The 27654-nt window shown below is 53.7% G+C and overlaps 2 protein-coding genes across 3 annotated transcripts; one reads left to right on the forward strand and one right to left on the reverse strand.

Moving 5' to 3' along the window:
* Positions 1-19463, reverse strand: ARHGAP1 (Rho GTPase activating protein 1). 2 transcript variants are annotated; one of them, XM_069091540.1, is made up of 13 exons: positions 19282-19463; positions 12925-13091; positions 12639-12734; positions 7068-7155; positions 4515-4646; positions 4194-4280; positions 4007-4105; positions 3783-3890; positions 3623-3699; positions 3249-3326; positions 2450-2578; positions 2107-2210; positions 1-1913 (listed from the first exon to the last, which is right to left on the reverse strand). In XM_069091540.1, the coding sequence occupies exons 2-13, from the start codon at positions 13061-13063 to the stop codon at positions 1731-1733; spliced, it is 1320 nt and encodes a 439-aa protein (XP_068947641.1). In that variant the 5' UTR covers positions 13064-13091; positions 19282-19463; the 3' UTR covers positions 1-1730. The 2 variants fall into 2 exon arrangements, with proteins under 2 accessions (XP_068947641.1, XP_068947642.1); XM_069091541.1 differs by lacking the exon at positions 19282-19463 and adding an exon at positions 18842-18975.
* Positions 18975-27637, forward strand: ZNF408 (zinc finger protein 408). Its single transcript, XM_069091095.1, is given in 8 exon segments — positions 18975-19027; positions 19198-19634; positions 22002-22081; positions 22083-22228; positions 25207-25236; positions 25238-25430; positions 26385-27280; positions 27282-27637. Coding segments are annotated over 8 exon segments (2157 nt in total). The 3' UTR covers positions 27604-27637.
* The last annotated feature ends 17 nt before the right edge of the window (positions 27638-27654 follow it).

Below are 27654 nucleotides of genomic sequence, written 5' to 3' on the forward strand. Positions count from 1 at the left end.
TATTTTTCAATCTCCATTTTTATTGAAATACAAAAAGTGCAAATGGTGAAATACACGATCGGTGCAGAGGAAGTCACTAAGTGTGAATATGAACTCATTTCACAGTCGAGCCCTCCCTCCCCCAGAGGCAGACCGGTGGGAAAAGGACCAGACACCAAAAAGCCTCCCCAAGAAAGGAAGGGAGTTGGGGGGAGGGGCCATAGGCAAATGCAGTACACAAATGAGGACCGAGAGTGGAGAGGGGCAGATAGGGACAGGTGACAGCTTCCAGGCCCCAGGCCTCACTCACACTGTACTGTAACCTGAAGAGGAAAGAGCTGGGCATGGTCAGTGCGCAGCCTTGGATCCCCCCGCCTGTGGGCAGGAAGGGCTGGCTTGATCAGCTCAGAGGATGCTGAGCTCCAGACAGCTCTGCTCTGGCCCAGGGAGGTGGGGCAGAGGTACCATGAGCAGGAGCTCCCCCAGGGCTGGGGGGGGACAGGAAGAAAATAGGAAAGGGGCAGATCAGCCCTAGACACATAATAGTGGGACATGTCATAAGGGACATTTTCTAAATGGCATTATAGAAGGTTCTCAAGGACAGGGTGGTTGGTTCAAGGCTGCCAGGGTCTGTAGGGCTGCACGGGGTCATCATGGCCTCATCTGACAAAGACATACCAGAGGAATCCCATGGCCTGCAGGGGCCTGGAGACAGGCCCGAAGGCCAAAAGCCAATCAAAATCATCTCTAACCTGAAGTAACAGCTACAAGAGGTCCCTTCAAACGCAACCCTCCATAAGCCCCTAGAACACAGAGCAACAAACAGAGGGCTCTGGCCCTGGTGCCTTGCCCACAAGGGGCTAACTTGGCAAAAAAAAAAAAAAGAGTTAAGGCCCAGGCGACGTGCACCCTGGGTTTGACACAACAGAGTCCACATAAGTCCTGAGGTTTCAGGAATCTGGTCTAAGGCTGGGAAGGAGTGGATAGAGGCACCTAAGGAATGTGGGCAGACCTGTCACTGACCAAACCTCAGGGAGATACTCTAGGACTATGCAGTGGAGGGAGGGGTTTCTGAGTCCCAGTACCAGAAGCCAGGACCATGAAGGGGTTTCCCCTCCTCCAATGCCACCATCCAGCCCTGTGTCCTCTGACCGACCAGAGGACATGGGAGTCTAGAAAGCGGGAAGGGGTGTCAAGCCAGGTGCTGCCTGAAACTGGTGTCCAGACCAAGAATGCCCAGGGCTGAGCCCCCAGAGCAGGGTATGGCCTGGCCTGGAACGTGTTCTGGGAACAGAAGCACAAACTGTGGAGGCAACAGCCGGGCCCAGAGACACCAGCCCCAGGGCAGTCATCTACAGAGAGCAGGGCGACAGGGAGGAGGGGAACAGCTTGTCAGAGATGCCCCCTTCCCCATCCTGAAAGCCAGATTTTGGCGTCAGGGAGACCTCCAGCATCCTGGGCACCACAGAGGCAGTGTAGTATAAGGCTGCAGAGAGAAGGAATGTTTCTAAGAGAGAGGCCTCTGGAGCCCCAGCAGGGGGGGCCTGGGCTAGGCTGTGGCCACACAACAGGAAGGTTTCACTGGCTGGGAGCTCTGGACCCATCACAGAGGAGGGGTCCCCTTCCTGAGCACTGTCACCTCTCAGGACCCCAAGGCTTATTCCTGCATGGGGAAGCCAATGGGCCAAGGCCAAGGGAGAGGACGGCTGCCAGAGAAGAGGGGGAGGGGGTGGGATGGACATGAGGGGCGCTCAGGGCCCTTCTGAGTTGGGGAACAGCTCTGCTTGGTGATCCAGCAGGAACTTGGTGAAGGTGTTGATGGGATTGATGGCTTTGAGAGTGATGGCAGCATCCTTGGCCCACAGCAAGTTGGGCCCGAAGACCACAGCCAGGTTAGTGTTGGTCATCTTGTTTTGGTCACTGTGGGAGGAGATCTGGGAAAGGACCAGAAGAAGAGGGATTGTGGCAGGGAAAAAAACGACCAGCCCCTTCCACCTCTGCCGCACTCTTGGTGGGGACGAGTAGCAGCTGTCCAAACATCCCATCAACACCCAAGAAAACATGACTGATACTCCTCCATCACTATCCGGACAGCCCTCCATGGAGGGCCAGGGGCAAGCCACTGACCTGGGCCAAGAAGGCTGTCAGGAAGCGCAGCACCTGGTAGTTTTCCTCAGGCAGGGTCTGCAAGACTTGGAGGGTCACTGCCACTCTCTGGTCTTCCTCGATATCTGCAACAGATGGGCCGGGCCACAGGGGCAGTTCAGGGCCGAGCCATCCCAGGGGCACAGCCAACGGGATGGGGAAATGGAGAGGTGGTCTGAGACCATTTAAGAGAGGGGGAAGGCCAGCTGAGGGGGTCACTATGCCAAGGAGGCTCTCCATCCTTCCTCTCCCCTGCCCTGGCCTACCAAAGAGGAAGGAATGACATGGATGAATGGTGGGAGAGAGCCCAAGGTAAGGCACTCACTGAGAAAGCCCACAACATGGGGGTAGAGGTCAAAAGTGAGCAGAGGCTCAGGCAGCTCCCGGAGGAATGTCTTCAGGATGACTGCTGGGAGGTGCACGTCGTCATACTGCTCAAAGTTCACCGGCAGCCCTGGGGTGACAGGAAGAAGGTGTGAGCCTTGCCTCAGGCCCTGCCTGGCCACCCCGACCCTTTTGACAGGGGCACCAGACCTCTTGGGAGGGGCTTCTCACCACCCTCAGGCCCAGGCACAGGGAGCCACAGTAGCCCCCAGACCCTTCCTCCCTCAGCTAGCGTTGATGACAAAGACACCAGCTGGGGTTTTTAGAGCTTGTTACCAGTTCAAGCCATCCCCAAGTGGAATGGGGGAGCTCAGGACACCGTGGGCTGTCCATCCCCAGAGGTTTGCAGATGGAGCCCATAACTGGAGACAGTAATAACATAGATGATCTATGGCAACTCCGGATTTGCAAAGGACCCATAAACACAGCCCTATTAATGTCTTGGACGACCCCAAGGGCCGCAGGTTTTCTAGACACCAAACTCACCATGTGTCTAAGAAGTTGCCCCTGTGCATTAAGTAAGGGAAGTAAGGGAAAACCAGGATCACAGCCCCTCCTCAGCACAGGGACACTCCGGGCTGCGGGCTGTGTCCCTCCATGGTCAGAGGCTTGGATAGGAAAGTCCAATATCACCAACCAGGCCACCCAAAGAAAAGGAAAGGGCCCTGGTCACCTGCTTCCCCCCTCCCTCTCGGCCCCCCCCCAACACCACACAGGGAGGTGCCCAGGGCTACACTCACCCATGTTGTATTTCTGCTGCACCTCCCGCACAACCTGGGTGTTGGCTGATCTCCGGAAAATCCCCTCTGTGGTAAGAGCTGGATGGCAAAGGAGAGGGCTGCTGGGCTGGCCTCCTTCAGCACAGCTCAGCATCCCAGCAGCTCCCGGGGACACCCCAGCCCCCGAAGAGAATGGGGCCAAAGGGCAGGCTCCCATTCAAGGTTCACCAGGGCCCCCAGAGCTAGAGAGCACGTGTGGGATTCTCCCCATGGCCCAGACAAAGAAGGTAAGGCCCAGGTGGCCTGCCTCTGGAGCCCAATGCCCTTCCCAGAGGCCAGAGATGGGGCAGGAAAAGCCCAGGGATCTGTCTTGCTGGGGAAGGGCTCTCACTCACCATGGGCTTGTAGGAAGGCAATGGTCTCTCTGAGGACAAGGGGCAGGAGTTCGGGTTCACTGCTCTTCTCCTGGAGGCTGCAGGAGAAGGGGACAGGGTGAGCTAAGGTGCCCCTTCCATCACAGCCCTCCAGCACCCACGGCCCTGCCTGGATACTCACTGCTGCAATGAGACCCCAAACTGCTGGTTGGGCAGTGGGGGCCGAGGGGGCATGGGCTTGGGAGCTGTGGCCGGGGTCTTCTGGGTGGATTTGAGGAAGTCGTCATGCCTGGGCGAGAGGGGTCAGAGGGAGGGTGAGGGCCAGGGCGGGCCACAAACCCTGGGGCTCCCCACACTGCTCCCCCCTCCCCCCACTCCCCTCGCTCTCCAGCCTGGGCCTCTCACTTGAGCACTTGGCGAGGGATGCCCAGCTGTTCCAGCTTCACGTGCTCACTCAGCTCACTCAAGTAGTTCACATAGAAAATCTTCCTGCCAAACTTGAAGCTGCCAAGAGAGAAGAAGACTGCATGAACAGTGAGGGGGCACGAGGCGGGCGCCCGTCTGAGCTCAGCTTCCCCAGGACCAGCCTCACCTAATGAGGGGCTTAAAGAGGATCAGCAGCGTCTTGATGAACATGGTGGGGTGCACGATGTACAGGGCTTTAATGTTCTTCTTGTACCTGGGAAAGGAGGAAGGCCAGGCAGAGAAGCAGTGCTGAGGGCCCCCAGGCGCAGGGGTTCCTGAGCACGAAGGGACAGTAACAAGCTGAAAAGCATCATAAGAGGATGCTTATCCTAAGAAGAGAAGACCTGAGCCATCTAGGGGAACTGGAAGAGGCCCAGGCCCAAGGAGAGCAGCAGCAGCCGGGCAGGGGCTGAGCCGGATCCCACCCTCCCTGCCCCCCACCACTCACTTGCGGTCAAACTCCCGGTAAGCATCGCGGAGCCAGCTGAGGGAGGGCTTGTTCTCACTGGTCAGGCCGTGGTGCAGGTACAGCAGGGTGTAGTCACTCTCCACGTACTGATCCAAGGTGTGCTTTAAGTACCTGCAGAGATGCCCCGCCCCTGCTCAGGCCCCGCCCCACCCCCCCTCCCCCCAGGACCCCCTCACTCCACAGAGAAGGCGACCAAGGCCCAGAGAGGAAGAGAGCTGTCCAAGGCCAGAGCTCCAAGGGGCCAAGGTGAACTGGGCAGCCTTCTGATGTCAAACCCAGAGGCCACCAGGGGAGCTGCAGTTCACAGAGCCCTGACTCAGGAGACCTGAGTTCAAATTCATCCTAAGACTTACTGAAAAAGTCACCTCATCTGTCTGCCTCAGTTTCCTCAACTATAAAACGAGGGTCATCAAGCTCCCAGAGCTGTGAGGCTCGAATGAGATAAGAAAGCCCTCAGCCCAGTGCCTGGCCCATGGCAGGAACGAGTCGAATGCTAGTCAGCAGGGTTCCTGCCCAGCCTCTTCAAGCCCTGACCATGTGAAGAATGATATATCCTCTCTGCTCTCAGCAGAGCAGGGTGGCTGGCCGTGACTACCGTCACACAGTGCACTTCGCTTGGGTGCGAGGGAAGACAGACATGATACAAGGGGAGGAGGAGAGCTGAGGTTTAAGAAAAAAGCCAATAAACAAGAGAGAAGAAAGAGCCTGGCCACACACGTTCATATGTCTGCCTAAGAGCTGGAAAATGCCTGAGTGTGTGTGTGAGTGTGTGGGTGTAAATGTGTGAGTGTGTAAATGTGTGTGGGTGTAAATGTGTGTATGAGTGTGTGTGTAAATGTGTGTGTATGTGTATGTAAATGTGTTTGTGTGTGTGTGTGTGTGTGTAACTGTCTACTGTCCCAAGAGCAAGGAAGGCCCCCAGGACCATGGACCTGAAATCTCTGAGGCCACCGCCCTTGTTTTATGGATGAAGAGCTGAAGGCCGCAGAGCTGATAAGCAGCACCCCCAGGTCCTGTAACTCTTAAGGCAGAGCCGTCTCTAAGAGCCTCCATTAACCCTTGAGTCTTCTGCCCCATTCTGTGACACCACGAAACCAGAAGTTCAGGAAGGAGTAAGGCCTACCTTGTCCCCACAGCATAGCAGAGGGAGGCCAGCATGCCTAATGGCATCATGGGATCAAAATCCCCAGGAAGGCAAGCATGGCCAAGTGCAGCAAGCCAGTGGAACTCAGCCATGCCTTTACATGCCGCATCATGGCACACCTACCCAGACCCACCTCAGCTGATGCAAAGACAGATACCCTGCACTGTACTATTGTAGAAGGTGAGGACTTATCAGGTAGGCAGGGAGGAAGGAAGAGGATGTGCAAGTCCTCCCAGACCTAGGCCAATAGCTCCAGGTGGCACAGGAGGCAAGACTTCTTAAAGCCCTAGGAGGCTGGGAGCTTGAATGCTCCTCCCTCAACTGAACCAGGGAGTCACCCGTCAAAGGCAGGCCCATTTCTACCCCATCCCTTGACTTCTTATGAGGTGCAGGGTTTATTGCGTTTGTGATGGATCGAGAGAGTCCAGGAGACTGAGTCAGCTAACAGAGCTGATGGGGCAGATCCCTCTTCTCTAAGAATCTGGGGACGGGGAGGAAGAGTCTTTGGAAGCCAGATGGAGAGAGCCTGGGCCTGAAAGTTAAGCTAGGCCCCTCATGGCTGTCCGTCTCTCATCCCTGCCCCCAATCCTGTGACAGTCTGGATGAAGGAAGGGGAGACTTCCTGGGGGCGGCCTTGGGCTTCCCCAGAAATCAGTGAAATCTCAATCGAAGACAGAAAAATGCCAAAGCCAACCCTTGTGATCCTCCTCTGACCCTGGAGGTGGAAGCTAGTTCGACTTCTGGAAGGACAGGGATCTTTTAGGCTCAGAGAGTCATTTGGAAAACGGCCCCTCCAGACCCCCTTCAGCCATCTCCCCAGGAGACATCTGTCCCAACCACACTAGACCAGCATGCTGTACTCAGCATGTACTCAGACCAGATTTATCTGTGCTATGAAAATAAAATATGGCCAACAGATATGAAATTAAAGCAACCACATCAGAAGGACTGCAGAAGGGGAAGGCACTAGTCTGAATCTCCCGAAATTAAAGAGCTATTTTCTAGGATGAGAAAAACTCATCACAGTAAGCAATCCTGTGTCCCTGGGCTCTCCTAGCAACAAGGCAGGCCTCTGGACAGCCAGGTGGCATGGGAGAGTCAGGAAGACCAGACCCCTAGTTTGTGACTCCAGGCAAATCACTTAACTTCTGTCTGCCTCAGTTTCCTCAACTGTAAAATGCTAATAAAAAAGCACCACCCTCCAGGGTTGTGGTGAGGATAAAATGAGATAACTGTAAAGCACTTAGCATGATGTGACACACAGTAGATGCTTAACAAATGCTTATGTCCCTTCCCTTGTTCCCTCTTTCTCCATGACCCTTTCCCAAAGAAGGAGCTCAGAAAGGAACCCGCCAATTGGGAGAAACTAGCCCCCCGCCCCCACTCACTCCAGGAGCTTGACGTGGTCCAGCTGGTGGCTCGGAGGCATCCTACAGGCACTGAACACGATGATCTTACGCCCATATTTGTCATCTCCTAGAAATGGAGACAGATGGAGTCAGAGGGACCGGAAAACAAGGGGTGCAGGCAGCCCCCGGGTCTGCAAAGCACAACCACAAAGTGCTGGGATTTCAAAAAGAAAGTCACCGACATTCCACCATCTCATTAAAATGATCATAGTGCATGTTTGATTACAAAGCATTTTCCCTAACAACCTCACACAGCAGGCCGTGCGAAGATCATCACCCCCATGTTACAAAAGGAAACCGAGTCTCAGAAAGGAGAAGGGACTTGCCCAGGACCATACCATTAAGAACTGTCAGACAGACCGGCTATGGCCGCCCACATCTCTGGTGGCTGCATGACTTGAGTGTGGGAGTTCTGAGGGACAGGAGGGCAGAAGGCACCGTGTGGCCCAACATGGCAAGCCCCCAGGGGCGGAAAACCACCTTAGCTATCCCAAGGCAGGTCAGAAAACAACAAGGTCGAGTTGCCAGGGTCAGACCCAGGAGTGGCTGCTACATTTCCTGGTTGGGTGGCACGAAACCGATTCTCAAAAACAATCAGAGACAGGAATCCAGCCCTGGCTGCCTAACAAGCCCAGTACTCTCTCTGCTACATCAGGGTTCCTGCCTGACAACGAGCTGTGTCTATCTAAGGCATCATCATGAGAGGCTATACATAAATTCCTAAAATATTATCACTGCTCAAAATGTGTCTAGACTCCTCCTTGGGAACTGCCCTCAGAGTCATTCAAGAAGCTTTGCAAGGAAACGTATGCCTCCTTTATAAGCATGGTTCAGAGATCTAGAGCTGGAAGAGACCCTAGGGGCCACCTAGTTCAACCCCTTCATTTTACAGATGAAGAAACTGAGGCCTAAACAGGAGATTAAGCCTCCTGCCCCAGGTCACAGAGCCGATAAGCAACAGAGGCCAGCCTTCTGATTCCAGTCAGGTCCCATGGGACCACACCGTCTCCAGATCATGAACCCTATCTAAGTCAGAGGCATTTTGGGGAGTATGTACAAGCTACTGGTTGTGAAGGCAGCCCCCACATCAGAAAAGCAGACAGCGTCTGAAGGGGAAGTCACTCCCAGTCACAGCTGGATCCTCCTGAAGAGAGGTCCTACTGTGGGGCCTTGGAGCCTCTCAGGGTATATGACAGCATCTACTTATATGAGATGCTCCTCGATGGTGAGAACGGACTTCAGGAGTCCTCATACAATGTGGCCAACAGTGGCAGTGGCTATCTATCCATCAGGGAGAAACACTACTGTCCACTGCCCTTCTCCTATACTGCATTCCTGTTCATTCCTGCTCCTTCAGGACAAGCTATAATGAGGATGCCAGGAAACCTCATGCCCATCCCAAAGCAGCCACAAGCCCCAGCCTTCTGATGCTGGCCGGAGGAAAGGGAATCAAGGGCTTAGGAGCCAAATCTGGATCCAATATTCAAAGATTATTTTAATACAGGCATCTCCAAAGGGAGAGATTTTCACCCAGATGCAAACAGTTGCTACAGGCAGACCACCTAGGCAAGGACAAAAGACACTAGTGTCATCTTCATGAACAGAGTATGTTCCTAGCAAGTCATCCTGATAACTGGTACTGGAAAATAACCAACATTCAGAATAAAGAGTAGGAAAATGTTGGACTGGGGTTTTATCTTGAAAAATAGAACACAAAAATGCCCTTTTGGTCTTGTATTTCATGAAAGGAAGGTCATATTTGCAGCTATGCACAAATTCTTAGGACAGAGATGGAATCAGATGTTGGGGGAGGGGGTGACAGAGTGATACAACAGCCTTCATTTCAAGTTCGACTTTTTAGAGTCCAATCACAAAGGTCACTGTTACAAAACTATTCCAGGTGTCACCAGTTTTCCCAAGACCCTCCCTTACTCCTTTGATATTCAGATCTTTCTTTTAAGCCCAGAGAGTGAATGGTGAAGACTGGCAAAGGCAAGGCCAGAGCCCAGTGCTAAGCTCAAACAGGCCCTTGAGTGGGGCCTCACTTCCCAAGTGCTCCACATATTAGGGAGTATTTTCAGTATGCTGATTTTTGTTTCCTTTTCCAGCCTCCTAGGGGGGTGAAGGGAGATAGCCTCCAAGTCAGCCAAAATTGGGTTTCAGCCTCTGTTCTTACATAAGGACTATCACATTTGAGACAAGTCACTGAAGCTCTCGGTTCTCCAGGCTATGACTCTAAAGTGGGCCACCAATTACTGATCTGCATGGGTGAAGGGAGTTCCCTCTACTGACAAATGAGGACCCCTGTACTCCAGACTGTACACCAACTGCATACCATCCCACCTGGCCACGTCCACTGAGAGACCCCCTCGGAAGATGCAGCCTCAAGCTTCCTCACCTGCCCTGCTTCCCCATGCCATGACCCTCTTCCAGATGGCTTTCTGGACCCTTCATTTACATGGCTGGGCAGGGAGTGGTGACCCCAAGGCTCGGCAGGACCACTGTCCTTCCAATGTGCAGAGGAGTGGAAATGGAATGCCAAACTGACCCTTGCACTTAGGATAGAGTGTTATCGTGTTGATTTTTTCAGCAGGCCTGGGCTCTTATGAGCAGTGAGAAGGAGGCAGAGTAAGTATCTGTGAGGAAGGCTTGGGTGCCTTTGAGAGTTGGCTTTTCCAAAGCCACCAGCTCCTGATTTAATTCCTAATAACACATCCAAGTGAGCCCTCTCCCACTGCCATCACCTTTAGTGGTTCCCTGAATCAGGATTGGAAACTCCTGTCCACTGAGCTAAGAGAGTCCCTTCTTCCCTCTGTACCCTGGCCCCCGCCCCATGACTTCTCCCCAGGCTGTCCACCTATGCACCACCAGTCTGAGAGAAGCCCCTTGGGAGGCTCCTGGATACACGTAGCCCAAGCGTGACAGTCCTGGCTGTGAAAGGCCCTGTTCTTCACCTACATGTGCAGGGAAACATTGAACCTACTTAGGCCAATCCATCTTTACCTCCCTTTCAACTGTAAACTCCCAGAAGGAAGAAGTTGGAGCCCAGCTGCCCTGTGTCTCTACCCAGCAGGAGCCAAGATGGACAGAAGAACAGAGCATAAGAGCCCTAAGTTTCTCTGCCCACGTGGGGCAGACCTGAGCCAGGGGCAGGCTGAAGAGGGAGGTTCTGGGCCACACAGTGAAAGAGACAGGCACAAGAGCAGCAGCCTCACAAGCTTCCTACCTCACACAGAGCAGACCCATGCCTGGGCCACTCTTTGGTTGATTAAGCCAATGCCAGAACAGACACCTGCTGGCTTCCAAGGAGAACTTGCCCACTCTGGATTTGAGGGGCAAGAAGGAGCAGGTGAAAGGTCTCCACTGGGGACAGCCACTGTTTGCTGAAACCACTTGGGTCATGTGCCCAGCAAGGCCTCTGGTGCACTCCCCAGATACCAATCAGCAACTCTCCCTGGGAAGGTCTAGATTAGAGTTAATCAGCAACAAAAGGGCTCCTGCTGCATGGTGAGAATAGCCTGAATAGCGAAGGAGGAAGGTCCAATGGGGGAACTGGAGGAGAAGCTTCTGTACGGCCCGGCCCGCACAGCTCAAGAAAGGGGCAGTAAAGCTAGGGAATGAACCTAGCTGCACATCCTCCTCACTGCCCACCCTCTAGTCCTTCTGTTCCAAATGGCCAAGGGGTCCCCAAGTTCCTCTGGCCCTCCTGACACTAATGATGTCAGTGATGTCTACACTCCATGGAAGGGATGCCCCACCCAGGGATGTTCCAACCCTGATCTGTCTGAGCTTCTGGATTTCCTGGCACAGATGCCCTGCCCTGCAAATCCTGAGGGGGGGGGGGGAAGTGAGGACAGAAGGGGGACAGAGGCCTCTCTTCTCTGAGATCTGTTTCCCTTTGCTTTCTGGTCTGGGTCCCTTCCTGGATTAAGTCATTGCCCGCACCTCATTCCAATGCCACAATCAGTCATCCAGAGAAGGGCCCCCAGCAGAAAGCCCCTCCTCATCAACACCACCAGCGGCTGGGAGCTCCAATGGCCAGAGGGCAGAGCCCAGGGGCCCCACCTACCTGGCTGGCCCCCTTCAGGCTCGCCACACCCTGGAGAAACAGAAAAACGCTGCAGCTCTACTCCACCATGATCCCTTGGGTAGGGGAAGGAAAGATCCCTTTCATCTCCCAGGGTGCCTAGGAGCTCAATGCAGTGACATCCAGAATGAGCTCATAAGAAGGACATCCAACCCTGACGCTGATGGAGCTGAAGCTTGTGTCTGGAGGATGCCTCGTATCCGCAGGCTGACCAGACTGAGGGTGAGCTTCAGTCCTTCCCATGAGCCCATGAAGCCCAGGGCTGATAACACCTAGGTTAATGTGTGCAGCCCAGACCGAGGCACAAAGGCAGGCCCCAGAAGCTTACTGAAGGGTGCTGGGGTGGAGGTGGTCCCTGTGCTGCCCCTCTGGGAGGCCCAGCTCACTGTCTTCCTCTCCAGGGCTCAGTCTGGGAGAAATGAGGCCCCGCTCAGTTCCCTTAGAAGGCACATCACGCTGCCCAGACTCATTCAGCATCGCTCCTGACTCTCTTGCCAAGAAAGATGCCTCCTGATCGCATACAAGACGCCAACTTGTTCTCATGTGAGAGCTGCCCTCCACAACTTTTCCCATCAGCGGCAGGTGGCTTTGGATTTCTCCTCCCAGTGTTCTCTCTCTTCTATGAGGAATGACATCCCCAGGGCAAGGGGACTCTTTGTGACTCCCCCAGCATTTAGCATTGAGCCATGCATGTTACCAGTGTTGGATAAGTATCTATGAATGACTATGTGAAAAGGTTCTCTCAAGAGAAGGGGCAAAGGTGATCCTCATCACTCCTCTTACCAGACACCACAATGGTCAGGAGGAGCCCTGAGGCTCAGGGATCTGGAACACGGGCCCCCTGGAACATGGACCTAGCAAGGCTATTAAAACTGCCCAGAAAGTAAACAGGTGGCCTGGAGTTGGCAAAATGGCTCGATGGAGCAAGAGGCTTGGGTTCAATCCTGGCTCTGCCCTGGACAATCACTGAGTCCCTTTGGACTTCCCCTTCCTCTTTTGTAAAACCAAAGGGTGTCCCAGGAGTTGGGAACCTGTGGTCTCAAGGCCACATGTGGCACTCCAGGTCCTCAAGTACCCTCTGACTGAATCCAATCTTCACAGAACAAATGCCCTTAATAAAACGATTTGTTGTATAAAACTTGGGCTCAGTCAAAAGGCTGAACCCAAGGACCCAGAAGGCCACACATGGCCTCAAGGACCTAGGTTCCCCACCTCTGTTGGACCAAGTGAACCTTAAGGTTCTTGCCAGCTCCAAGATCTGTAACCCTGTGATGTGAGCAATGGCTGAAGAGGAGGCAGGCCTCTTGGACCCTCTGAGCCAGCCAGAGAGGGGACTGCCATCATTTTCTCCAGAATGAAAAGGTTGCAAAATTGCACCTATGGAGAACAAGATCTCCTTTCCTGTGTCCCACTGAGGGGCTGGCCAATGCCTGGGGACCCAGCCTGCCATGGGGAATGCTCACCTGCCACTTCCACGATCTGGTGTCGAGCTATGTCATAGTAAGGGTCGTCCCATTTCAGGTGTGTGACAGGATCCGGGGAGCTGCTCTTGGAATCATCTGAGAAGCAGGCAGACACACTGCAGGGTTAGGAGACAATAGCAGGGAAAGGGCTCTCTGTGCCCCACCCCTCCCTCATGAACACTGTCTTCTCCTAGGGCCCCAGGATCGCCTCCTCTGCTCTCCCCCCTTGGGCTCCCTCCCTTTCCCCACTCTCCCACTCTTTCTGTGGCCCAGGGTCAGCGCCTACCAGATTTGGGAAAGTCAGGCATTTCATCAGAGGGCCAATTTTTATCATCAATGGAAGCCAGCTTCAGCTGGTTCAGGGCCTGGTTGGTGTTGTCAAACGTTAAGTCATCTTGCAGATCGGAGAGAGGATCCATGGCCATGCTGTCGCTTGGTCTCACCCCAAAGAGCCTGGAAAAGACAGTGAAAGGGTCACAGAGCCGGTCAGTGTATAGACTCTCCCCAGCCAACTATAACTTCCACAGCAAGCTTCCCTCTGGTCCCCTGATCTACGTTGCAAGTTGCCTGAAGTTCTGGGTCTCCTTGCTTCCCACAGATTGGGGACCTTGCCAGAGACGGCAGCTGGGACGCAGGACAGCTCAACTCAGCACCTCCCTTTCAATCTCCCAGCTGTGTGGGGGAAGGGCTGTGCCAGGCTCTTCACTGCCCACCTCCCAGCTGCCCAGGCTACAGCCTCATCATCGTGGTCTCCAGCTACAAAAGGGGAAAGATGGTTCCTTTCCAGCTGACTCTGTTGGGAGGCTCCTTTCCACAAGAACTATAAGTGTAAAAAGGATGTGCGGCCAGCTAGCATAGCAAGGCTGGCCTCAGCTTGGGGCACTTAATGGAAGGGAAATGTTGAAAAGCAGAGGCTGAAAACCCGCCACCTCAAGCCAGGCAGGAGCTGCTGCTGGCCTGGTTCTGGTCTTCTTCCTGCATCCCTCCCAGAGACTCCAGGCCCACGCTGGCCTCTCCTTAGTTATTCACTCAAGGAACAAGCAGTTCAAAGCATTTTCTATGTCTCAGGCCTTGTGCTAATAATAGTAATAGGAAAGGGAAACAAAATGGCACCCAGTCCCCTTTAGCCTTCTGGGGGCAAAGACATCAAAAGCATGCCAAGTAAACACAGAGGTCTAGAAGCTTATGGGGAAGGAGCTAACCACGGGGAAAACAAAGAAAGGCCTTCTGGGAAAAGAGGGAGCCCTGGAGCTGAGCCCCAAGGTAGAGATAAGAGGGGATTATCTTCCCAGGAGGCAGGACCTCAGGAGAGGAATAGCCAGGGGCCTTGGCCTGGAACTAAGGGTGGGAAAGGGAGTAATACTGGATACATTTGGAAAAGAGGCAGGAGTCAGATTGTGGCGGGCTTTCAAAGCCAAGCAGAACAGTTTGCATTTTTTCCTAAAGGCCACTGGACCTTCTTAAAAAGGGCAGTGCCATGGGCCACTAGCGGAGCACAGGACACAGTAAGAGCATAATAAAGGTTTTTCCACTGACTGGTGGTCAAAGCTGAGCTTTAGAAATAGCGTTTGGTAGCCACATAGAAAGACCTGAGAAGGGGGAGCCCAATGAGGCAGCCATAGCAACAGTCCAGGGGACAGGCGATTAGGGCCTAACTAGGGGGCTGGCCACACGGCTGGAAAGACACGGGTGGGTATCTATTCTGCCTTCACAAGACTCAGCAACTGTCTAGAAATGGCAGGGGGAGGAGGAGGGAAGAGACAAAGACTCAGATGGCTTCCTCAAAGCCAGGTGGCTGCAAGGATGGTGGTGTCCTCACTAGAAACAGGGAAGTCAAGAGAAGTGGTGGTGGAGAGGAGATGTCAAGAGATCAGTATAGAGCCTGCAGAGTTCAGAAGAAAAAGGGCAGGGTCCCAGATAGGACCCAGTGATAGAAACTATGTCGGGAATGGGAAAGGGCTAGAGGCAGGGCAGATAAGTACCCAGAGCTGTCCAAGCCCTGCTCTGCCACTCCAGGACTAGACATAGTTAGATGAGCGGGCTGAAGTGGAGGTGGGGAAAAAAGAAAGAAGAAACATTCATAGCCCTAGGGCTTGGGAGAGGAAGATGGGAAAAATATTCCCAGAATGAGAGATCTAGGGAAGAGCTGGGCCCAGAATTGAGATTCCTCTGGACTCCCTGGGGCTTGGATTCTGGTCATAGAAAACAGGGTGTGGTCGTGTGTGGTTAGGAGGTGGGTTCTAGGGCCTCCCTGCATCCCCACAAAATCCCAGATCAATCTGCTCCCCGCTAGAGGGGGGAGCCAGCTTGCTCCCAGCCAGACGCATTCCAAGAGCCCAAACAAGACATATATGGTCAGAGGATCGGTAGGAAAGATAAGGAGCTCATTGACAAGGCTCTGATGGGGTGGCAGTGAGGAGGAGGGGGGCAGAACCTGCGAGCCCAGGGCCCAGACCCGGAACTCCTCTGGGCCATGAGGTAATGCTGCAACCACGCACTGGAAGTCCCAGCTAAGGACTCGGGATGGCCAAGTGCCTCCCTGCACCTAGCAACCGCCACCCTGTAACCAAGGCAACCACACTGACTCAGTGTCTAAAAGCTGTTCTGAGCTCCAGATAGTTTCCTGGGGAGCTCGGAGCCAGATCTGGGCAGCCCTTTAACCAAACAAGAAACGCTCCTGCTTGCCCCCAAAAGGCTGCTGCTCCCTTGACCTTTCCCACCAACACAAAATGCAATTTTCTTCCCCAGGAGCATAGTTCCTTACATGGAAAATATCATTTTCCTTCTTAGTAACCGATTCTTCCCCCTTCTACTCCCAGTCCCCACCCAAGGATCACTCCTTACAACCACTGACCTCCCCAGGGCTGTGAAGAGAGTGTTCGGCCAACCTTATGTCACTGTGTGAATGTGAAGCGTTGTTTGTTTTTTTTAAAAGTAGACTGTATTTTACAAACCATAAATCAGGACAGCCATTCAGCTTTGCTTTCCTGGCCCATAGCAGGAAAATTACCATTAGCCAACCTGGCACACACTCCAGGACTACCTCAAGGCCAGATTCTACCCTGCCTGACGGGATACCTAACATACGTCACCCCCAGCACATCTTGGGCTGATGGGATCTTTCCTTTTTGTGCAATTTGTATACATTTTTCACTAAGCTCACTGACTTAATTCGTTCAGTTACAGGGAATGTTACAGCCAAAGTCTTCAGTACAACACACAGAACACAGCCCTGAAGTCAGAGGACTAGGGCTCAACTCCCTGCAGGCCCTGCCTGGTGAGGCCCGGGGTTGAGGAAGGCAGTGCTGTGGCCCAGAGGAGAGAGCCTGCATGTGGTCTCAGGAGGCCTGGGTTTGAAGCTTGGCTCGGTTCCACTTAGTAGTGGTATAACCAACAAGTCCCTCCTTGGCTGACTCTCAGTTTCTTTATAGGTGATAAAATTCCCCAAAATTCTAATGACTCAAAACTGGAAAGGACTGCCTGCAGAAAACTGAGGACTCCCTCTCTCCTGAGGTTTTCAAGCTTGGCCTAGAGAGACAAGACCTTCATGGAGGAAAAGACAACATGATGTCTCTGGAGAAAGCTGGCTTTGAGTCAGATGCCTGGATCTGATTCCTAGATCTGCCATGTGAGACTTGTGTGGTCTTAGGCCAGTCACTTAACCTGTATGGGCCTCAATCTTCTCACCTGCAAAATGTCGGAGTTGGACTAGAAGGGCTATGAAAGCCCTTGTAGTTGTAGCCGTACGACCCTGTGACTGTTTGACACTTCAGGATGCTTCTGGGATTAATGAGGACAACAGCCTCAATGTTTGTAAGGGAGAATCCCCTGGAAAATCCAGGATGTCTGGTCAGCAGAAGCATCTCTCACCCCACAATGTGACTCCCCTACTTTCCAAAAATACTATTAGAGAATCAAAAAACATCAGGAAGGCCATGAAATCACGAAGTCCAAGCCCACCTGACTTCATACCAAGTTAGGGGATCTCCTAGTTGGGAGAGATCTCAGAGGCTCTACAGCCCAAACCCTGCCTGGTTAGGAACCTTCCCTATAACACAGGGGCAGAGATGTACAGCTGGAAGGGACCTTCGAGGTCATCGGAGCCAGAGTCCTCATTTTAGAGAGGCCCAGAGAAGGGAGGGGACTTGCCTAAGGTCCCAGGGGTCTGAAGTGGCAGAGCTGGGAATCAGACCCAAGTCTTCCCAACTGCAGAGGTCAACAGATCAGCCTTCACTAAGAGGCTGTCCACTGGATCTTTGGACCACTCCAATTCTCAGGAACTAGAGAGAACTGAGGCTCAGTTGCAGAGTTGTTGTTCAGGAAGGTGATGTCATGACTTGAATGGGAACTGGATTTAATTGAGGGAGGGCTGTTCAAAGTCACTGGCCTCATTTTCTCCTCCGAAGCCATCTGGGTCCAGTGGCCACATGTGGATTAGGAGATTGGAGATGGCCCAGGATGCAGTAGGAGACCTTCGCCTTTTTTCCCATCTGGTGAGAGTGACTTACTGGTCCCACCACTATTAAGTGGAGCAGGGCCAGGATTCAAACTCAGGACTTTGGACTCCTCCATACTAGGACACCACACTGCTTTCCTTGTGCCCCCTGTGCCATTCAGGCTCTTTCTTGGAGGAATTCCACTGTTCACATTCTTGTGTCCCAGGGACAGACCCATGCCAGATGCTCTGCTGACCCCACACTGAACAGCCCAAGCTCTGCCAGTGGGCCCAATGGGCCTCTCTCTGGGTCTCAGTTTTCCCATGGATGAAATAAAGAGTCATGTGAGCTCTAAAAAATTTCTACAGTTCTAAAGTAAGGGAGAAAGCAGCTTGGAGTTCAAGTATGTGCAAGGGAGGAGGGAGGCCACTGTTTGAAAAAAGGTTGAACTTAAAATTTCACCGCCTTTCTGCAACTCCACAGCTTTCACTTCCTGACTGCATCCACCCTTCCTGGCTGACCCCTATCAGTGCCTCTGAAGCTATAGTCAACAAATTCACCCACTCACAGAAAGCTCTCCCATCCAAGAGGGTGAGGAGAGGTTTCATCCCATTGATCCAGGGAATTTCCAGCCTAAATTGGTTCACAGACCCTGATTTGGAAGGGTTCTGTCCTGCCTGACTCTGTGCAAGCCACTTTCCACTCAAAGATTAAGCTTTTTCCTCTCTGGAGAAAAAAACCACCAATGCAACTCCTTGGAGTAAAGTAAAAGGTCAGAGACAATGGGACCCTTGTGTGGTGCCACCCCAAAGTGTGCATGGGGGTACCTGGGGTTAATGTAAACCTTTACCCACCAAAGAATGCTTAACAGCTCAACTCCATGAGTCAAGTCAGGAGCCCAGATATAGGTTTAACAAGGTAGATTACCCAGACCCTAAACCAGGTAAAGAAGGAGGCTGTGCCAGCCAGCCCTATGGCTCTCGAGGAGCTCACCTCCTGACTGTCCCCTACCAGGTCACTCCCACCTATAATTGAAATTGTTGCCTCTCTCTTTACTGCTACACCATCAACGGGGTGCTACTTTGAACCTCCATGGCTCTCATGTCTCTGGGTCCAAATTAAACCAAGCTGGTTCCCCGCAGGTAGCTTTCTTTTGACAGCACATGCCCCATACCAGGGAAGTCTCCTTCATCTACCGTCTGAGACTATGACAGCAAACTCACCTGGGACAATCTACAAAAACCCCAGCCTAGCAGGGCCTATTTCCTCAGGGAGAAAAGAATGAAGAGAAGGGCTGAAGATAGGTATACGGGCTACAGGCCCCGAAGGAAACCCGACAACGACTGGATCCTGCTGGGGGAACAGGCTCCCCCATCCACAGAGAACCCGTCCAGCCCCTACCCCGCTGCCTCCAGCAAGGCCCGCTCCAATAAAGTGCGTTTGAACCCAAAGTCTGCACACCTGCCCAGGCCCGGCCCCACCCCGCTGTGGACCAGCTTCTCCAGGAAACTGCACTGGCTTTTAAGTCCGAGGGCCGGGGCAGAAGAGCGGCCCCCCACTGCGCGGGGCTCCGCACGCGGGGGGAGCTGGCACCACCAGCCCTTCGGCGCCTGGATCCCCGGCTCGGACTCCCCGCCGCGCGCACTCGCACACGGGGGAAAGCCAGCTCCCTCCACTACAAACTAAACCGACATTCCTGGAGCGCGGCACCCCAGGAAGCCTGCCCCGCGCTCCGGGGGGGGTCAGGCCGGGCATCGCCGTACTCACAGCGGGCAGGGCCTGCACTCTTCCTGACGGCCGCGGGGCGCGCGGACCGGGCAGCAGAACCGCGGGGGGCGCCCGCACAGCTGGGGGCCCGCTGTTCCCACCCCGCGTTTTACAGAGGCCCAAGCGCAGCTCGATGAGGGCTGCTGGCGGGGACGCGCTGCCCCCCCCCCCCCGCCCGCGGAGCAGGTACCCCCAGCCGGGGGGGGGGAGGGATCCCCCCGCCGGGGCGCCCGCGCCCCCCCCCCCCCCCCCCCGCCCGCCGGGGGGGTAACCGGGGGGTTGCGGGGGGGCGCGGCGGGCCCGGGGGGGGGGGGGGGGGGAGGAGCATCCCCGAGCCTCAGTTTCCTACACTGCAGCTGCGGGGTGCGGGCCTGCCCCCTCTGCTCAGGCTCGGGGTCCCGATTCCCTCCCGGCCCCCGCGCGGCCCCGGCCCCGCTCACCGCAGCTGCCTCAGCCGCCGCCGCCTCCTGTCAAAGCTCCGCCAACATCCGGCTCCGGAGCTGGGAGGGAGGGAGCTCGGCAGGGAGGACCGCCGCGCCCCCCTGGCAGGCACACTCACACAGACCCACACCCACACCGGAGCCACCGCCCCGCCACTTCCGGCCCGCCGCCCCGCACAAACATGGCCGCTTCCTGCGGCCGGCTCAGCCTCTGCGGTCCTTTACCATTGTCTTCCGGTTCCTCTCCCAGGGAGAGAGGCGGGCTAACAGGGTTCCGCCTTCACTGGCAGGCCCGCGGAGTCCTGCGCACAGAGGCTCCCGAGAGAAACCCGAAAAGGGAAAACCGGAAAGAGGCACCATAAGGGATTCGATGAGGTTAAAGTGTCTGCATTCCTACGTGGGAAAACGATTCTCGTACCTCCTAAGAGCTCTCTCATGATTGGGGCACTTAAGGAGGAATATACAGGGTGTGCGCGGAATATGATGCGATGATTATCTCAAAAATAAAATGAAGGGGGGCTCACCCTTCAGGAAAGTAGGAGGGGAAGGGGAGAAGGGGGGGCTGATAGAAGGGAGGGCGGATTGGGGGAGCACTTGGGTGAAAGGAGAGAGTAGGGTGAACAGGGAAATAAGATGGAGGGACGTGCACAGCAATGAACTGTGGAAAACATTTTACAGCAAGTCTCTCAGATAAAGATCTTATTTCTCAAATATGTAGAGAACTGAGTCAAATTTATGGAAACAGAAGCCATTTGCCAACTGATCAATGGTCAGAGGATATGAACAGGCAGTTTCCAGACAAAATGATGAAAGCTACAGTGATATGGAAAAAAAACGCTCTAAATCACTACTGATTAGAGAAATGCAAATTAAAACGACTCTGAGCTACTAGCCCACACCCACCAGATTGGCTAATTATGACAGGAAAGGAAAATGACAAATGTTGGAGTGCATGTGGGAAAACTGAGACACTAATGCGCTGTTGGTGAAGTTGTATACCGATTCAAACATTCTATAAAGGAATTCGGTACTGTACCCAAACGGCTTTAAAGCCATGCATAGCCTTTGACCATTCCCAGGTCTGTATCCCAAAGAGATTAAAAAAAAAAAAAGGAAAAGGACCTATATGTACAAAAATATCCATAGCAACTCTTTTAGTGGTAGCAGAGAATTGGAAATTGACGGAATGTCAGTCAACTGGGGAATGGCTATAAAAAATGAGGAGTAGGGTGCTCTCAGAAAAACCTGGAAAGACTTACATGAACTGATGCAAAGTGAAATGAGAAGAAACGTTGTATACAGTAAGAGCAATATTGTATGATAATCAACTGTGAATGATTTGGCATTCTCAGCAATACAGTGATCCAAGACAATTCTGAAAGACATGATGAAAAGTGCTTTCCATCTCGAGAAAAAACTGATTGATAGTCTAAATGCAGATCAAAGCATACTTTTTTTCTACTTTATTTTTCTTGGATTTTTTTGGTCTGTTTTCTTTTATAACATGACTAACTGGAAATGTTTTGCATAACTGCACATGAATAATTTATATAAATTTACTTACCTTCTGGGGAGTTGAGAAGGGAAAGAATTTGGAAGTCAAAAACTTTTTCAAACGAATAAAATTTGTTTTTTACATTGTAATTGGGGGAAAATAAATTATTAAATAAAAAAAAGAAACAGAGACTCGGTGGTCAATCAACAAGCATGTATTTGTTATGTACCTGCTACCCGGGGAATAGGGGCACCTAGAGGGTCAGGGCTAGAGTCATGAAGATTCATCTTCCTGAGTTCAAATCTAGCCTCAGACACTTACCTAATGTATGACCCTGGCCAAGTCATTTTACCCTGTTTGCCTCAGTTTCCTCATCTGTAAAAGAAGCGGGGGGAAGGAAATGGCAAACTAGTCCAGTAGTTCTTTGCCAAGAAAACCTCATGCACAGCATGATCATGAACTGAATAACAATAAATGTTTATTAAATGAAAGGATCAAATGAGACAATTATCTGTAAAGCATTTTGCCAACCTTCAGGTGCTACGTAAATGCAGATTACTATTATCATCGTTATGAAGAGAGCTCCCAGTGGGAACATCCCCTCCCTCCACAGAGATTGCCATCAGTCTTTCCCCGGTAGTCTGAGACTTGCCTGGGGCATTGTATCTTCCCCAGGCTCACCAGTTCAGGATGTCACAGGTGGTCGGTCAGTAAGCATATACTAATCGCCTACTGTGTTCCAGGAACTGTGTGCAAAGCCCAAGGAGCCAAAAGACAGCGCATGCCCCGGGGGAGGGGGGGAGTTCCCAATCTGATAGGGACTTGACCCTTGACCGCAGGGCTCCCAGTGTGCCAGAGCCAGAGGATCCTCTTCACTCATGCCCGCGCCCCTCTTGTGTTTCGGCCTCAGTTCCCCCTGCTGTTAAGACAGCGCTGGCTGCCTCTCTCTAGAAGGATGCTAACTCTTCCTATTCTAACTACAGTCAGCCGGGTGGGGCACTGGAAAACCTGTCAAATCCAGCCTCAGATGCTTACTAGCGGGGGTGACCCTGGACAAGTCACTTAAACGCCGCCCGCCTTAGTGCCGCCATCTGTAAAAGGCGGAGCTTTGCCGCAGCTCTCCAGGAGGAAGTCCTGCCACGTGCTCCTCTCAGGCGGAACCCGAGGAGCCGGCGCAGGTTTCCGGGGGGAGCCCTGTGGGCGGAAGCGGGTCTACGTGCGTGAGCGCGGGGCCGGCCGCCGTCGCCGCCCTGGCCCTGGGCCCGCCGGCGGCGCCTCGGGGTCTGGTGTGTGGGCGCCGCGCTGCCGCCCGGGGCTGCTCTGGGGGGCCCTGGGGGAGCAGGCGGTCGGGCTCGGACCCCGGACCCTGCCCGGGCCCCAGCCGCCGCAGGAGGTACGGAGGGATGCAGCGCGGTTGGAGGCCGAGGACCGTGGGCCTCAGTTTCCTCCTGTGTAAAATGCCGACGCTCCCAGCGCCCAGGCCACACCCCCGAGCCCTCCCTTCCTCCCCTGGATCTTGGGACGACCTGGGTTCAAATCCCAGCTGTACCCTCCTGGGCAAGTCACCTCCTCGCCCCTGCCTGTCAGGTGTCTCCCGGACTTGCCCTCCCGAGCTGCCGTGCCCCCCCCCCCAGCTGACGTTTGGTGTTTGCACCCCAAGCCGGCCCCTCGGTGTTCTTGGGGGTCTGGGGTGTGCGGCAGGCCGGGACCAGCTGGGCCTGGGCTAGAGGAGGTTCCTGGGGGAAAGAAGGCGGTTTTGTGCCGGCCTGGCCCCGCCCCCGGGGAGGGGCTGCTGTCCTGTCACCACGCCCCCTAATGAATATGCAAACTGCGCTTCGGGTTCCTGCGCTGGTTTTCAGGGAAGTCTCTAGTGATTGCCGGTGGATGTGCCTCACTTTCCCCGTCTGTCCGGTGGGCGTGGCCGGAATAGCACCGCCCGGACCCCGCCCCCCTCCCAGCTGGGCCAAAAACCAGATTACAGACAAGCCCAGGGAGAGCCGGTGCGAGCCGTGACCGGGACCCTCCGGGCAAGCCGTGCGTTTCTCAGCAGCAGCGCCCAGACTCCTAAGGGGGTGTCGGGGGAGCTTCATCTTGTTTCCCCTTCATTTCCGGCACAGTCTGGGTGTGCTTGCCAAATCTTGCCAAATGAGTAAATTCTGATTGATTGACTGATTGCCATTTGACTCATCAGTGACTTTTCCAAAGCACTCTTCCCTCTGATACTAGGTAGCATTTCTTGTAGTGACCTCCATCTTATCTTGCTACAATGTCCAGGGAACTCCCTCGGGGGGAGCAGCACCTGCAGGGAAGCTAGGTAGCAGCTAGATAGATGAGCCTTTGTCCCAGTTCTCTGGAAGCTGCCAGTTTAGTCCAGGACCGCCTAAACGTGAAAGGAAGGAGTCCCAAAGAAATGAAATGCACTGGAGAAGGGCAAATGTTCGAATTTTTTAAGAAACAGGAGAGAACCTGCAAACTATCAGTCAATCAACAAACCTGTATCAAGTGCCTACTGTATGCCACCCAGGACTTCTAAAGCACTTTATATGTTACCCGATTTGATCTTCACAACCACTCTGAGTGGTAGGTGTTATCCTTATTTGCAGAGGAGGAAACGACCAAAGACTTGCCCAGGTTCACACAGCTAGTGAGTGTCTGAAGCAAGCATTGAAATCAGGTCTAAAACAAAAACAAAAGATTCTTTGCCCTTAAGAGTTTACATTCTACTTTGGGAATACCACAGTTGAATCGATAACAATGAATTAATGAATGAAAAAGCTGGGGGCCAAATGGGCAGGTAGGTGGTGCAGTGGATAAGTGCCAGGCCTGGAGTCAGGGGAACCTGATTTCAGATGTGGTCTCAGATACTTCCTAGCCATGTGACCCTGGACAAGTCACTTGACTGTGTTTGCCTCAGTTTCCTTATCTGTAAGATGATCTGGAGAAGAAAGTGGCAAACCACTCCAGGATCTTTGCCAAGAAAGCTCCAAAGAGGGTCACAGAGTCAGAGGCAACTAAACAAAAAAAGTGCCAAGCACTGTTGTTTGTCCTTCATTCAGGAAGAGGACCCTGACCTTAGGGAGGTGATGCCACACCATGCAAGTGAACTGGATTTAAGTGAGGCAGGGCTGTGTTGTCACCAGCCTCACTTTCTTCTTCTGAGTCCAGTGGCCAGATACGGATCAGGATAAGCAGAGATGGAGATGGCCGTAGGATGCAGTGGGGGACCTTGACCTTTTCAAGCTAAGGTTTTTAACTGGTCTCAGATTGACTTGAGGCAACACCCATTCAGTGATTAAGGCTTAATAAGAAATGAGGCAGAGAATGGCCTCTTTTACCTAGTCAAAAAAAAAAGACCTGGTAGGGGAAGACCTCTTTACATTCATTCTGAGCCAGTCAGGGCCTAAACGGTGACCAAGTAGGGCTTGGCCCAGGACCTAATGGCCAGTCAGTGAGGGCCAAAATGATTTGGAGCTAAGGCTAGTCTTTAAGAAAGAAAAAAAAAATTCAGAGATTAAAATATACATTCCCACAGGGCAGGAAGGAAGGAAAGCAGCAAGCAAGCAAGCTGTGTTACCCAGCTGGCCGCTGCGGTCCCTAGTAGGCTGTGCCTTTCCTACTCACAGAGGTGCTTGTTTGTCCTTCGTTCTCAGAGGACCATGACATCAGGGAGGTGATGCCACCCATGCAAGTGAAGTGGAATTAAGTGAGGCAGGGCTGTGCAAAGAGACCCACCTCCCTCTGAGAGAGAGCCAAGTGCCATGCCGAGCACTGAGCATGCAAATAAAAAAGGGAGAGCGTCCCTGCTCTCAAAGAGCTCCAGCTCTGATTGAGAGAGAGAATGAATTGGACAGTCCCAGAGTCCTCAGGGTGTGGCTACAGTGTGGTGACGCCTCTGAGCACAGGGGCCTCAGTCTTAGCAGACGGAGGCCTGGTTGCTGACTCCGGCCTCCGTAAGAGTGCGGAGGGCCAACTGCATTTCTCCATGCCTCTGTTTGGGCATCTGTGAAATGGTGAGAGCCCCCCTCGCCCAGCCTATTGCACTGAGTGATTCCTTCCCTTAGTAAATATTTGTTTGTTTGATGAGAATCAAATGTGATGCTGTGGAGGCGTTTGTGTGACTCAGATGAGATGGTGAATACCTAAGCTTGTAAACTGTGAGGCCACCTTCTGTCTCTCAGACATTGGGCCTGTGGAGGGACGTGGGTCATGTGAGCAGGGCTCAGGCTGGGCCTTGAAGGAAGTGTTCTGAGGCTGGGCGCCATGCTGCTGTGTTTCTTTTCACCCTAGCATTTAGAAGGGGCTAAGTCCTCAATCAGTACCAGTATTGGAGAAATTAGCAGGGAGAATATCTAAGTATGTAGCTCCAGACTTTTGGGGAAAGTGGCTTCATGAACTATCCTCTGGCCTTCCTCGAAGGGCCCTCCTCGCAGTTTCAGCGACAGGCTCCACCTGCAAGTGTCCCATCCCGCCTGGCTTTGAGCTGCTCCTGTGGCCCCAGCCTCCCAGCACAGGCCCAGGCTATGCAGAGGAGCAGCCGATGACTGTGGGACCCAGGCCAGGGACTAAAGAGGTGTCTCCTGGAGGGCAGGCTACCAAGCCATGCATTTTTGATGGGGACAGCCTGGAAGGGGTCTGCCATGGGGGACCACCCAGAGACTAACTCCTGCCATGGAGGGCACAGCCCTGATCCCAGTAAGAGGCACTGAAGCAGAGAAGAGACAACAGATGCCAAGGGGCCCCAGAATACACAAAGCACCAGGAGGCCTGAGTTCAAATCCTGCCTCAGACACTGCTGGGCTTGTCACCTAACCTCTACCTGCCTCAGTTTCTGCCCTCCCAGGGTTGGTGAGCATCTAATGAGATTGTAAAGCCCTTAGCCCAACAACACTTGGCACATTGTAGGCACCTAATAAATGCTTGTTCCCTTTGCCCTCCCCTCAAATCCAAAGGTGAGTCAGGCTACCTGTCTGAAATTCAGTTTCATCAGCTTTAAGACAGGGGTCCCAGTCTTCAGATCCTCTGCCTTGTCAGATGGCTGTGAGGAAAGTACCTTCTAAACTTTAAACCTTTTTTTAGAGTATTTTGGTTTTTCCATTTACATGTAACGACACTGTTTAACATTCATTTTTTATAAAATTTTGAGTTCTGAATTTCCTCGCTGCCTCACCTTCCCTCTCTCTAAAATGGTAAGTAATTTGATATAGGCTATGTATGTGCAGTCAGGTAAAACACATTTCTGTATCAGTCATGTTTAAACCTCCTTCTTGGTGTGAGTTGTTACTACCTAAAGGAAACGTTCAAACTTGTTGGGTTGGGATTGTGACTCCCCCAGGATGCTTGGAGTAATGTTTTCCCATCAGTCCCTTCCCCAGAGAAGGTCATCATCGTCTCTCCTGGGGAGCCAGGCCGGAGGTCTCATCTTGTTCTGTGCTCACCCTGCTCTCCTCCCCTTCCCTTTCAGCCACCTCTCCCCAGCTTGATTCTACCTCAAAGAAGCAGCGAAACTGAACCCCTCGTTTGGACCTGAGTCCCAGGGAGATTTTCCCATAGGCCCTTGGCCCCCAGAGCCCTAGGAGCACATTGAGGAGGAAGCAGAGGAGGAGACTGAAGGAAAAACAGTCCATCTTCCAGACAGCCCTACAGAGAGGGTGCGGTCAGAGGAATCCAAGTGCCAGTGATGTGGCCTCCTCACCCGGGGCTGCTGGGAGGGCGTCAGGGCTTCCCAGGTCTTCGGGCTTCACCACGCCTCCGAAGGGCAGGAGGACCCCAAAGGGCACTGCTCAGCACCTCTCCAGGCACTTCCACTGTGCTGTGTTGCAGCAAGGCCTTCTTGCAGCTCTGCCACCTGAAGAAGCACCATTTTGTGCATGCCAGGCACAAGCCATTCCTCTGCACAGAATATGGCAAGAGCTACAGCTCTGAGGAGAGCTTCAAGGCCCACATCCTGGGACATCAGGGAGTCCGGCCCTTCTCCTGCCCCTAGTGTGACAAAGCCTACAGCACCTGCAGAGACCTACGTGAGCACCAGGAGGTACACTTGGGTGCCCGCCCATTCACATGTGACCAGTGTGGGAAGGCCTTCGCCTGATGGCCTTCCTTACGGCTCCACCGCAAGACACCCCAAGTGCCTGCTGCCCCCACTCCATGCCCCCGCCCCATCTGTGGGCGCCCCCTGGTCAACCAATCCCTGCAGAATCACATGCGCCTACACATGGGCGAGAAGCCCTTCCTGTGCCCCCACTGTGGCCGGGCCTTCCGCCAGCGAGGCATCCTGCAGGGACATGTGTGCCTTCACACTGGCGAGCGGTCCTACCGCTGCCCACACTGTACCGATGCCTTCCCCCAGCTGCTGGAGCTGCGGAGACACCTCATCTCTCACACGGGCGAGGCCCATCTCTGCCCAGTGTGTGGCAAGGCCCTGCGGGATCCCCACATACCCCGCGCCCATGAACACTTGCACTCTAGTGAAAGGCCCTTTCCTTGCCCACACTGTGGCCGGCCCTACTCTGGCCACCAAGCTTCAGCGCCACCTCAAGTCTCACCTGGCACACAGGCCTTTCCGCTTCTCAGCCTGTGGCATGGGCTACACCCTGCTGCAGAGCCTCAGAAGGCCCCAGCTCAGCCCAGCCCACCATGGCACTGTCCCAGGTGAAGGGGGTTCCTCCCCCACCCCAGCTGTCGTGGAGGTCACCATTTCAGAGGGTGAGGACAGATGCCTTGTGGTTCAGGAAGAGCAAGGCCCTGGGCACAGCCTGGTCCTCATTCAAGAGAGTGGGGTGGGGTTCAGTACTGTGGGTGTGATGGTAGAAATAGAGATGGGCCCCTGACATCCCCACTGTCCCCCTCCAGCTGGCCCAATCCCCGCACATAAAGATGTC

The sequence above is a fragment of the Petaurus breviceps genome, unplaced genomic scaffold (genome assembly GCF_028583685.1).
Source record: "Petaurus breviceps papuanus isolate PSGF00001 unplaced genomic scaffold, PetGlider_PUasm1.0 188, whole genome shotgun sequence".
In the NCBI taxonomy this organism is placed as follows: domain Eukaryota; kingdom Metazoa; phylum Chordata; class Mammalia; order Diprotodontia; family Petauridae; genus Petaurus; species Petaurus breviceps.